This window comes from Athene noctua, chromosome 1 (assembly GCF_965140245.1).
Source record: "Athene noctua chromosome 1, bAthNoc1.hap1.1, whole genome shotgun sequence".
NCBI classification, from domain to species: Eukaryota; Metazoa; Chordata; class Aves; order Strigiformes; family Strigidae; genus Athene; species Athene noctua.
In genome coordinates, this window is record NC_134037.1 from 104,176,229 (window position 1) to 104,187,869 (window position 11,641).

General features: G+C 42.4%; 1 protein-coding gene across 10 annotated transcripts in view; it reads left to right on the top strand.

Moving 5' to 3' along the window:
• Positions 1–10,969, top strand: part of RPS6KC1 (ribosomal protein S6 kinase C1) — a 92,248-nt gene extending 81,279 nt beyond the window's left edge. For 7 of the 10 annotated variants that reach the window (XM_074897196.1, XM_074897198.1, XM_074897201.1 and 4 more), the window contains 3 exons: positions 2,215–2,297; positions 3,023–3,118; positions 8,295–10,969. In XM_074897196.1, the coding sequence (XP_074753297.1) occupies positions 2,215–2,297; positions 3,023–3,118; positions 8,295–8,405 (290 nt within the window). In that variant the 3' untranslated portion in view covers positions 8,406–10,969. Of the gene's footprint in view, positions 1–2,214; positions 2,298–3,022; positions 3,119–8,294 lie in introns of those variants that run through there. The other 3 variants (XR_012632919.1, XR_012632920.1, XM_074897202.1) reach the window with 3 other exon arrangements.
• Positions 10,970–11,641: the final 672 nt, after the last annotated feature.

Sequence of the window (11,641 nt, forward strand, 5' to 3'; positions counted from 1 at the left end):
TACCAAAACTCAGATTTTTTTTTTTTGGTAATATTTCTTTTCCCTGTGCTCAGAATGATGTTTTTTTCTCCTTTAGAATGTTTTTTTTTTTATATATATTGGGCTGTAACTCAAGAGGCCCATCCCCACTGAATGTCTTTGGGGAAGAATGAATTATCTCCTTTTGTGGCATTATTCTAGCATTTAAGATGTGTCAATATGGGGAAGTTAATGGTAGTACAGGAACTGAGAAGACAGTAGTCAGTTAACTCTTAGCTTTACTGTCCTCATTCTGGAGTATTATGAAATTTAATTTAAAAATAGAAACCTTTATTTGTTTGTAAGAAAGCTCTCTTAGTCTAGAATATCCACAGGATTAAAGCCACATGGGAAAGAAAACTCTGCTCTAAGGAAGCCTTAAGTATTTGGGTTTAGATTTTATTTTCCATTCATCTTATCTAGTTTTTGAATGTACATTATTGGAACATACAGCACTAGGAAATCACAAGCAGACTGGAAAGGCATTTTTATTCAGTAGCTTTCATTTGAGAGATGCTGTGAAAACCTTTCTCCAGCTGGTTCATGTGGAAAGGCCTGAGTTTGGGGGTTTTGTTTTTCTTTTTTGAAGGACAGTTACCTAGAAGGTCTGCCTTTCTAAAGGGATGTAAAATTAAATTGCAAGAACATATTTTGATTTTTACACAATTTCTCTCAATTTACTGTAATTTCAGCTTTATCTGGATGCTTGCCTGGGATCTTAAAACTTTTTAAAATGCATGTAATTATGCTGATACAGTTCCTCATGTGGCTGCCATTATATATTTGTAAAAGTTTCTCAGTGCTAATAGAAGTATTAATCTGTAAGGAATGGGATAAATTCTCGTGTGTGGCACCCTTATAATGATGTATTGGGCATTCAAACACCATTAACTGTAATAAACTTTTCAATGTCAGGGATGTCCTACCTAAAGAAACAATGCCTGAGCCATCCTTCCTGGTTGCTCTTGCAACAGCAACCTCAGCCTAGTCCTATAAAAGGCTGAGCATCTTCCAGCTTGTGTGGCAGCTGCCTGAGGGGCAGCCCTCTGCACATCCCCATCCTCAGTGTGCATGTGCATCTCTGCATCTGGGGAGGTCTGGGGCTACCGCCCTCCTTTCCCTGACCCTGGAGTGTGACTCATCTGTAGTTCTCCTTGGCCATGCTCATGCTAAGCTCCATAAAATGATGAGCAAGATTTTTCGAACATGCCACAGTGCTTTTCACAGCAACAACTATGTGACTATATGCTAATTGTTGTCCTCTGCTGGGAAGCTGGTGTGGCTTTTGCCACCAAAGCTATTTTAGTGCAGCTTCTGCATTTTTTTGACAGTCAAAATGAAGATTTCATCTTCATTACGATCTGTTTTTCTGCCTGTTTGAGAGCAGACAGTGTGGTGTGTTTGTATTTAATAAATTTTGTAGTTTAAAGCCTCAGTCAGTAAAGGCCAAGTTTTCTGCATACGTCATGCTATTAAAGATGTGAATGTGTATGGCAAGGGACTCTATAACTTCCATCTCACCTCTCCACTGTCTCTTGTGCATGGACAGCAGTAAAAGAGTGTTGGATGATGGCTGGATGCTGGGGAAAACAACTTTTTGTATCTAGGTACAATTTGGGCTGAGCTGTAGCAATACACAGTTGCTGGCTGTAGTTAGGCTATCTGAAGTGGATTTCTCATCTCTATCTGGTCCTCAACAGAAAAGAGTCTATTGTGACAAGCCTCCCATAATGATCCCAGCAAAGGGTGTGAGTTAGCCATGAGATGAATCCTGCCCTCTAAGACAAAATTAAGGGATGCAATAGACTGTCATAACCACCCTTGTGCTGCTTTTATGAATCCTTCAGGCCACTCTGGTCAGTCCAGCTCATCTGACCAGGGTAAATTCTTTAAATATGTTTTGCTTTACTGTCTGTCACTGTCCAGTGTAGAAAAATGCTAACTCTAATGCCTACAAGTCTTGAAAATGCCTATGTATGCACAGAAAAGGCAAATTATGCATTAAATGTAGTGTTGCTGTGTTTGAACAATGCAATCTGTAGGTGGCTAAAGGGCTAACTAAATTGCAGGCGTAATGAAAGCTCTGTGGTATTTAGTATATGTTCTGTCAGCATTAAACAGTCACCTTGTAAATATATGTTAATTTTGAAGGTGTAACTGACCTTTTTAATATTAATTGAAATGTCTCATGTTTAGAAGTTGGTGCTATCCTAGAAGAGACAGAAGCTTGTGACTGGTGGAGCCTGGGTGCCATTCTTTTTGAACTCCTTACCGGGAAGGTAGGGCTGGGGGCAAGTTAGTCAATAAAACTGACTCTTGGCCTGTAGTTTCTCACAAGTGGTGTTCTCAGTTGTGATTTCCTTGCTTGTCTTTCTGTGATGTGCTTTGCTGACCTGAGTACCCTCGATTTGCTTGGTCTGCATGGGACCAGAGAAACAAAACATGCTCAAGCTTCAGCAGAACAACTTGATAAAGCCATATAAAACTCAGGACTGAAAAAATAACCAAAACCCATGCTGTCCTCTTAACTACAATGAAATCAAAGTTCTCTAACCATTCCTTCTGCACATTTGCAAAATTTTTACCCTAATAGTTTCAGTATTGTTTCCTGGGACAGTGTAGAAGCCATATGTTGCTGTTACACATTAATTCGGTATTTTGAGACAAAGAGTGCCCAGCCAAATCGAACTGGTGATTAGTTAACAGTTCTGCACGAAGAAGCAAAGTCCAACAAATTCCCAGACTACTCAAGTTTGAGCAATAAAGCACAAGCGCTAAGATGTAAATGTTCAAAAACTGTGTCTCCAGGGGGACCTCAGTGCCTGTAGACACCCCTCCCAGAAATCAGTACTTCATACTAGGAGGCACTGAAGTTTTAATTGTGTGTGTTAAATTGCATGTGTACTTAGGAGATAATCCAACACTACAAATCTTTAGTTAATAAATGTATCATCTGCCTGCTTCGATTTTTTAATTTATTTTAAAGTTATTTTTTCTCCTCCAGACTCTGGTTGAGTGCCATCCATCAGGAATAAACACTCACACTTCTTTGAGTATACCAGACCATGTATCAAAGGAGGCCAGATCACTGATTCAGCAGGTAACCGAGGGGAAAATTTGTTTTCTATAGCTACACGTGTAGCTTGGACAAATACTTATCTACCTAAGTTGTTCTGGTGAAGTAAGTGTAAAAGAGAAAACTGCTGGTAGAAATGTGAATGGGTCTTTTGTCAGCACTGATGAATTTTGCCCAGCTGTCTTGTTGCATCTGGAAACTTTGACTTGTGCTGCCAGGTGTCTCTGTAGAAAACTGGAGTGCTTTGCCATTTCTTCAGAGAACAAATTTGGTCAGTGCTTTGGAAACACCTGGGGGTGATGCATGAATGTTTTAGGAATTTTGCCCTAAGTGTTCATTGAAACATTTGTAATGAATTGATTTATACTAAAAAAATGTTGATGTCAATTCAGCAAGATAGCTCTAATTACTGTGAAACCTTGCTGTGGTTGAAAATCTGTAGCTGTCTTCCAAGAAGCCTTCTGGATGCCAGTTGTTAAGAAAAGTACTTTAAATTGTGGATACAATGACTTTTGCAATAAGAAGATAACCGGTAGGTTGGACAAAAGGTGGAGTAGGAAACCTTAAAATATACTGATACTAATGGGAATAGTATTGACTGCTGGTTTTAGTTTACTCTTAGATTTAGTTAGTCAAGACTGAGAGAATAACCTTGTAGTATGGGGTCCTGAATTTCAGGTAATGCTATTTTCCTTCTAGTTAATTTTGACCTAACTGAGGAAGTGGAGCCTTGATCTGACCTATTCCACTTGAGTAGAATAAGTGGATATGTGTGAACTGTGTTGCTTGGCTTTGAAGAGTATGTTGCTAGTGGAGGCATAAATAGACATCACTTAAATGTAGATTTGAACAGAGCAGTGTGGAAAAAGTAATTCTTGAAGAAAATGAAGGAAAGAGATTTTGAAAATTCAGTGAGTCAAAAGACCTGGTGACAGGTTGATTTCTGTGCCATTACTGTGAAACAATTAATGGAAATAGAACTAGATGTTTGGACCCCCTGTTTTGATTAAGTGACATGAAGTCACCGAAGGTCACTGCGTCTGTGTGTTTCTGGCAAAGGTAGAAAGGGAAGTGACTAGTGAAAAGTCCGCTTTTTGTATAGTCTGCATTTATACTGTTAGATGATGGCAAATGGTTACCCTTACCCACAGGTGCTACAGGACCCAAATAGCTAAAGGAAAGCAAAACCACACTTGATGAAGGGAGACAGTCCCAAGGTTATAGGGGTCCAGGAAAGCTGGGCACTTTTCAAGAAGGAAGTCTTAATGGCTCAGGAGCAGGTGGTTCCCAGGTGCTGTAAGAGAAGCCAGCAACAGAGAAGACCACCTTGGCTGAACAGGGAGCTTTGGCTGGAAATCAGGGAGAAAAGGAGAGTTTACAGCTTTTGGAAAAAGGGGCTAGCCACTCACAGTGATTACAAAGATGCTGTGAGGCTATGCAGGGCAGAAATCGGGAGGTCTAAAGCCCAGCTGGAAATTAATCTGACTTCAGCAATCAAGGACAACAAGTAATGTTTCTATAAGTATGTGAGCAACAAAAGAAAGACCAGGGAGAGCCTCCATCCCCTGCTAGACGCAGGAGGAAACATGGTAACAAGTGGTGAGGAGAAGGCTGAGGTGCTTAATGCCTTCTTTGCCTCAGTCTTTAATAACAAGACTAGCTGTACTGAGGGAATCCAGCCTCCTCAGCCAGAAGGCAGAGACTGGGAGAACGACCCCCTGCAATCCAGCAGGAGATAGTGACCTGCTGCATCACACAGACACACACAAGTCTGTGGGACCAAATGGGATACACCTGAGGGTGCTGAAGGAGCTGGCTGGGGTACTCGCCAAGCTGTTTTCCATCATTTACCAGCAGTCCTGGCTGACCGGGGAGGTCCCGACAGATTGGAAATTGGCCAATGTGACGTCCATCTATAAGAAGGGTTGGAAGGATGATCCGGGAAATTACAGGCCTGTCAGCTTGACGTTGGTGCCCAGGAAGCTGATGGAGCAGCTCATCCTGAGTACCATCATGCAACACGTGCGGGACAACCAGATGCTCAGGCCCAGTCAGCTCGGGTTTATGAAAGGCAGGTCCTGCCTGACAAACCTGATCTCCTTCTATGACAGGATGACCTGCTTAGTGGATGAGGGAAATGGTGTGGATGTTGTTTACCTTGACTTTAGCAAGGCCTTTGCCACCGTTTCCCACAGCATTCTCCTGGTGAAACTGGCTGCTTGAGACTTGGAAGGGCACACGCTTCGCTGGGTAAAAAACTGTCTGGATGGCCGGGCCCAAAGAGTTGTGGTGAACGCAGTTAAATCCAGTTGGTGGCTGGTCTCGAGTGGTGTCCCCCAGGGCTCGATGTTGGGGCCACTCCTGTTTAACATCTTCATTGATGACCTAGATGAGGGAATTGAGTGCACCCTCAGTAAATTTGCAGATGACACCAAGTTGGGTGGGAGCGTTGATCTGCTCGAGGGTAGGGAGGCTCTGCAGAGAGACCTGGACAGGCTGGAGCCATGGGCTGAGGCCAACTGGAGGAGTTTCAATAAGGCCAAATGCCGGGGGCTGCCCTTGGGCCACAACAACCCCCAGCAGTGCTACAGGCTTGGGGACGAGTGGCTGGAGAGCTGCCAGTCAGAGAGGGACCTGGGGGTGTTGATTGACAGCCGGCTGAACAGGAGCCAGCAGTGTGCCCAGGTGGCCAAGAAGGCCAAAGGCATCCTGGCTTGTGTCAGCAATAGCATGGCCAGCAGGGACAGGGAAGGGATCTCACCCCTGTACTCGGCACTGGTGAGGCCGCACCTCGATTCCTGTGTTCAGTTTTGGGCCCCTCACTACAAAAAGGACATTGAATGACTCGAGCGTGTCCAGAGAAGGGCAACGAAGCTGGTGCAGGGTCTGGAGCACAGGTCGTACGGGGAGCGGCTGAGGGAACTGGGGGTGTTTAGTCTGGAGAAGAGGAGGCTGAGGGGAGACCTCATCACCCTCTACAGCTACCTGAAAGGAGGTTGCAGAGAGCTGGGGATGAGTCTCTTTAACAAGACAAGAGGGAATGGCCTCAAGTTGCTTCAGGGAAGGTTTAGACTAGATATTAGGAAGCATTTCTTTCCAGAAGGGGTTGTTGGGTGTTGGAATGGGCTGCCCAGGGAGGTGGTGGAGTCCCCATCCCTGGAGGGGTTGAAGAGTCAGGCTGACATAGCACTGAGGGATCTGGTGTAGTTGGGAACTGTTAATGTTGGGTTGGTGGCTGGACTGGATGATCTTCAAGGTCTTTTCCGACCTAGACAATTCTGTGATTCTGTGAATTCCTCCCATTAAGACTAGAAGTGAAGACAAATGAAGTTGTCCACTACGCTTCTCCCTGCCAATGTAGGATTGTTCTTCACTCCAGATTAATGTCTTTCCTATTTGCAAGTATGCCAAAGTGTCTCTTTTGCCACTTGCAGTTTAAGTGGCAAATACATCTCTGCCACTTGCAGATATATTACAAGGCCATTTCCGTTCAGAGAATGGTCACCCCAGTGCCCATTAGGTTATAAGCCCTCTAGTGTAAGATGGTGACTTTTTTGGTGGAGGTTTGGCTATATGAGCTAGTAAATCACATTTTGTTGTGTGACTATCCAAGGAAGCTGCCATTCATTGTTGAGGAAACCTTGTCAGGAAAAGGAAGAAAGCTCTCTTGGCATGGGTAGCAATTTGTCATTGCGACTTTCCTTCCCCCTACTGCCAAGGGTAAACAGGTCAAAGCATCACAGAATGACTCTCCGGGTTCAGTGCTCAGCTATACAGAAAACTGTGTTAGACGCTGTCTCCTGCTGTGGCTTCCAGTGCAGGTGACTTTGTTGTAAACACCTCCTTCATTTAGCCAGCTTCTAAGAAAACAAAGATCTGTTTATTTCTGGTGAAAGATGAAGTTACTATTTTTTATGTTGGTTTGGTATTTTGCACCCAATATTTTTTTCAGGCACCTTTGGGCTTTACTATGAACAAAATATGCAACATGACTTTTCAATAGGTATCTATTGCAGTTTGTATTGCATCCGGTTTCTAAGATTAAAGTTCTTCTGGAAGAACAAACTCCACAAAATAAGTGTCCATGCTTACTTTCCTCCTGCTGGTGCTGACTGTATTTCAGCAGAAGGCAGAGAGACCCTGGCTGCATCTGTTTCTGCTCGCTTTTGGATGATACCAGAGCAGCACTGTTCACTGTCACTGAGCTACCTTTACTATGTGACATTATGACTGCAGATAGCAAAGCCATCTTAAAATGTGTAAATTCCTGTGTTTATGGATGTAGACTCACTTAGATGTTGAGTGCATTCAGATATGAATACACATTGTTCCATGTGACAACTGGGAGAAGTTATCCTATTAGCTGTTGCAGAAAAAGCAAGAAAGAAATCATGCCTTTGTACTGGCTGTAATTGAATAGAGTATAAACAGTTCTCTAAAACTGCAAAATATTTTTGTGTGTCTGTGTTAGTCTCTTTGGAGTATTACCTTTGCATTCCCTTTTATATGGATTGGTATCTTTAAACAGATGTAAATATTGTGATTTCCTTTTCACATGAATTCAGCATGTGATGTACAACTAAAAAGCAAATGAGGTGCTGATTTTTAGGAAATTTCCATGAAGCCATTACACTGTTTTGTTTCTTTCACTGGGGTTTTGATTTTTCACTTTTAGTCCATTTGTAGGACTCAAAAACTTTATTTATTTATTTTTGTAGGAAATAGAGAAATGGCTGTAATATCCTGGTATTTTAGGACCGACTCACAGTTTATGAAATGGAAAGTTACAGACCACTGTCCTCAGTGTAACTGTAATGCAGTGATGTGAGCAAAGGTTAACATGAAGCAAACTCAGTGTCCAGAGTTCTACCGGTGTAGGCTCTGGCGGCTGCTCTTTTTTTTTTTTTTTTTTTTCAAATGAGGTTACACTTAAAATGAAGTCCCAGTGTGCAGTGCTTCAGGGAATTGCATGCTGTGATCAGTAGTCTCTGAAGACTGTAACACTGAGACTCAAGGAAAGGAGAGTCTTCCATTTACTGGATTTTAGGAATTTCAAGTATGCTTTCGCAGTCTTGAAAGTAATTCATAGAGCAGGAAAACGGTAGGATGTCCCTTACCTTAGACCTTTCTGGAACTTTTAAGCAGTTGTTTTTGTTCTTACTCACTGAATCTTTTTTTTTTTTTTTCTTTTTATATCAAGCTTTTGCAGTTTAATCCTGCGGAGCGTCTTGGTGCTGGCGTTGCTGGTGTTGAAGACATCAAATCTCATCCATTTTTTGCCCTTATAGAATGGGCAGATCTGCTGAGATGAGAGATGATGCATGCCCTCTGAACAAACTCAGGTCAAGTGGACAAGTTTCTGTGGCAGAGAAGCACCCTGACTTGCTTCCTTTGGATGTCCCAAACCGTTTGGACGTGATGACTAAAGGACGCTGGAAGAGTCAGGGCAGAAGTTGAACACTTTTAACAGGAATCACTGGTTGTACAGGGTGCTAGCTTATTTTTACAGCAAGTGGTTGCTACATGTGTGTAAGTCTTTTCACCAAAGCGTGATTTGTGATGGAACTCCTGGGCCAGCATGTTTAGCACTGCCAGCTTGTCAACTAAGTAGAAACAGGAATGTGCTCCTCATGCTTTGTCTGATGATGGAAGTGTCTTCTAGACTGTGCCAGTTGAAAGTATCTTTTATAGTGTCAGTAGACCATTTCCCTATGCTAAGTGCAGCACTGGAGGTATGGGGGGAGGAAGGAGCAAATAATTTATTAATGGTATATACAGAATAAAATACTAAAATGCTTTATGCAAAAGTTGACACGTTAAAAATAATATATCCATTAAAAATTAAGAAAGCTGTTGCATAATATTGTGGAATGTGTCTTGAAAATGGCATATCATTTCCCACTGTGGAAAGAGCATATAAAAGGCAAATAACGCTGTCAAATGTTGTACTTTGTTGGCTGGCAATGTCTGTTTAAAACTTTTGACTTCGTTGTATTTGATGAGCTACGTGTTTAAAGTCACTACAGAAGGGGAAATCTTGTTTTCCTCAGCCAGATAAACATTGCTTTAGCACTCTAATAAGGAGCAAGAAAACATAGTGCTAAATAAATGTATAGATTAAAAAAGGAAAAACTCTTCTCTCATCACTGCAGCCACCACTTTATCACTTAATGATCTTTACTTCCTCTGAGTGTCCTATTTTTAGCTACTACTTCAGGAAAAAACCTTTCTGCTTGTGCTCTTCTGCTCGAGGAAGCTTCTGAACTCTCCTGTTTGTTAATAGTCTTAATAAATCAAAGAAAGCCTTCACCCACTCCACTGCTCTAACAGGAAGAAGCCTGGGATTTGCTCATGCCAAATGACTAAGTGACATCTCTGAGGAAACCCTAGTGGGTAAGACTTGGGCATGGGCCAATTAACTGACCTGTTTGTTTATTAGAAAGATATGGAGAATGGGAGAAGAATATAAGACACGCAGAATATTTTGTTGTGCGCTGCTGTTGCTGCTAAGCAGCCATGCTTGTATGGGTTCCTGACGTACAAATGCTGTATGCTGCGATGCTTGTACAGATTGTGGATCTGTGTTTTTTTTCCTAAATGTTCCCTTCGCTCTCACTCCTTTCTTTTTTTTCTTTTTTCTTCTTCTCCCCAGCTTTATCCGGAGAACAAAGGGCAAATTCCTTTGGGAAAGTGAGGTGACAGCAATGAGTATTGAATTTACAACTCAAAAAAAAAGTATCCCTCCATTTGTATTTTAGCAGTGTATTTTATGGGCACTCCCAAAAGTGCATCTGCACAGTCTCCATCTGTTAGACACCAGGTCGGTGTATTCAAATAAAGTGGAAAAGGAAAATGCTTCACTTAAACAAAGGAAATCTGGAAACTTTTTTTTTCCTTTTCAAATTATTCCACTCCCCTCTTTTTTTTTTTTCTTTTTTTTTCTTCCCTTTCTTGTGATCACCAGGCCAGCAGAGGGGCTGTAACAACATTGCAGGTTGTAACCAGGTCACTAGTATCACTGCCTACGGAGCGCTGTCCAAGATTACATCACTCTCAGAAACTGCGTTTCAACCTACCACCCTCTGGCTTCATAACAGGAACTCCCTCAGGTGAGCCACAGGAACAACTTCCTGCGCCGAGCGGGTCGGAAATCTCTAATGCAGAGACCAAGCTGATCCAGAGCTTCCTTCCAGCACTGCCCTGGCTGTGACTTCGGAGAGGGCTCATTGCTCAAGGGAAGCCTCCCTTCCCTCGGCCACCTGACTCAATCCCTGGGGCTCTCTAGCCTGGCCACCAGATAATGTTGCCTGTGTTGATCTGTCCCATTGCATTTGCCTGGCAATAACTGTAAAAAAATATTTTCCACGTTACTTTAAAATTCTCTCTTGTTCAGGTTGTGCCCATGTGCCAGTTGCAAGTAAAGGCAGGATAAAATAGCACAGGAGCACAAGCTGGTTTCTGTGAGTAGCAGCAGGAGAATGCTTTTCTAGCAGAAACCAGATGAATAGTCACTCTCACTGCAAAGCATTTGGTTCAGTTAATGGCACTAAAATATTTCTTTTCCAAGTGTGTTTGTAGTGTGGAATCTAGATCACAGAGACTAGAAGGAATGGGGCACTTGACAAGACAGCTTACCACAAATGAGCCTTTGAGATGCTACAGGTTTTCGTTAACCCTACCACTGACTCAGATAATGGTTTAGCTAAAGAAAGCAGAGTCTGGAGTTAATTGCACAAAGAAATCCTGCTTTTTTTTTTTTTTTCCCCTTTAACATGTATTATGTTGTATTGGTGTTTACATGTATTTCTTTAATAAACAAAACCTTTCAAGCCTAATTCTGACCTTGGGTTTCTGTACTTTACATTTAGTTCTTGAAGACAATCCTTCCTACCTAATCAGGGCTTTTTTATTGTTGGCTTTTATGACTTGAAATATTCTAGATATCTTCTTTTTGGTGCCTCTTATGAAGCCCTGTGGTGCACATCTCTCTTGCTGACTGTTAAGTAGTGCAAAGTCCATTCCACCTTTCTTCTGTTACCCCTAATGGCTGATAGCAAAACAAATCAGTGCCATTTTGTTCACAGGAATTAGTGAGAGTCTATGTAAAACACAGCAAAATAAACCTATAGATTTTCCTTTTCTCCTGTGGGTGTTCAGGTAAGGCAAATAACACACTTAGGACATCTCAAAGTGGTAATTCATTGCACCCTGCTGAACCACTGTAATGTTTTTGTGTCCTACCAAGAAAAACGGGGAGACAAAATGGTTGAAGGCTTGCACTGGATAGAATTGCTGTGAGGTGAACCAGGGCCCCTGCCCAGACCTATGGAAGAAATTGTATTTCATGAAATACAAGGGCCATAACTTGGTTCTCTTTTAATGGCTGTATTCACAGCTTCTGTGCTTGTAGCACAACTCCTATATCTCCTGTGAAAATCACCTCTCAGACAGCAGTCACTGTCACGCTGACTCTCCGCGCACCTTTGGGATGCTGAGTCGGCAGGGTTACCTGCGCCGGAACATCCACCCGGCTCCTCTCTCCAGAGC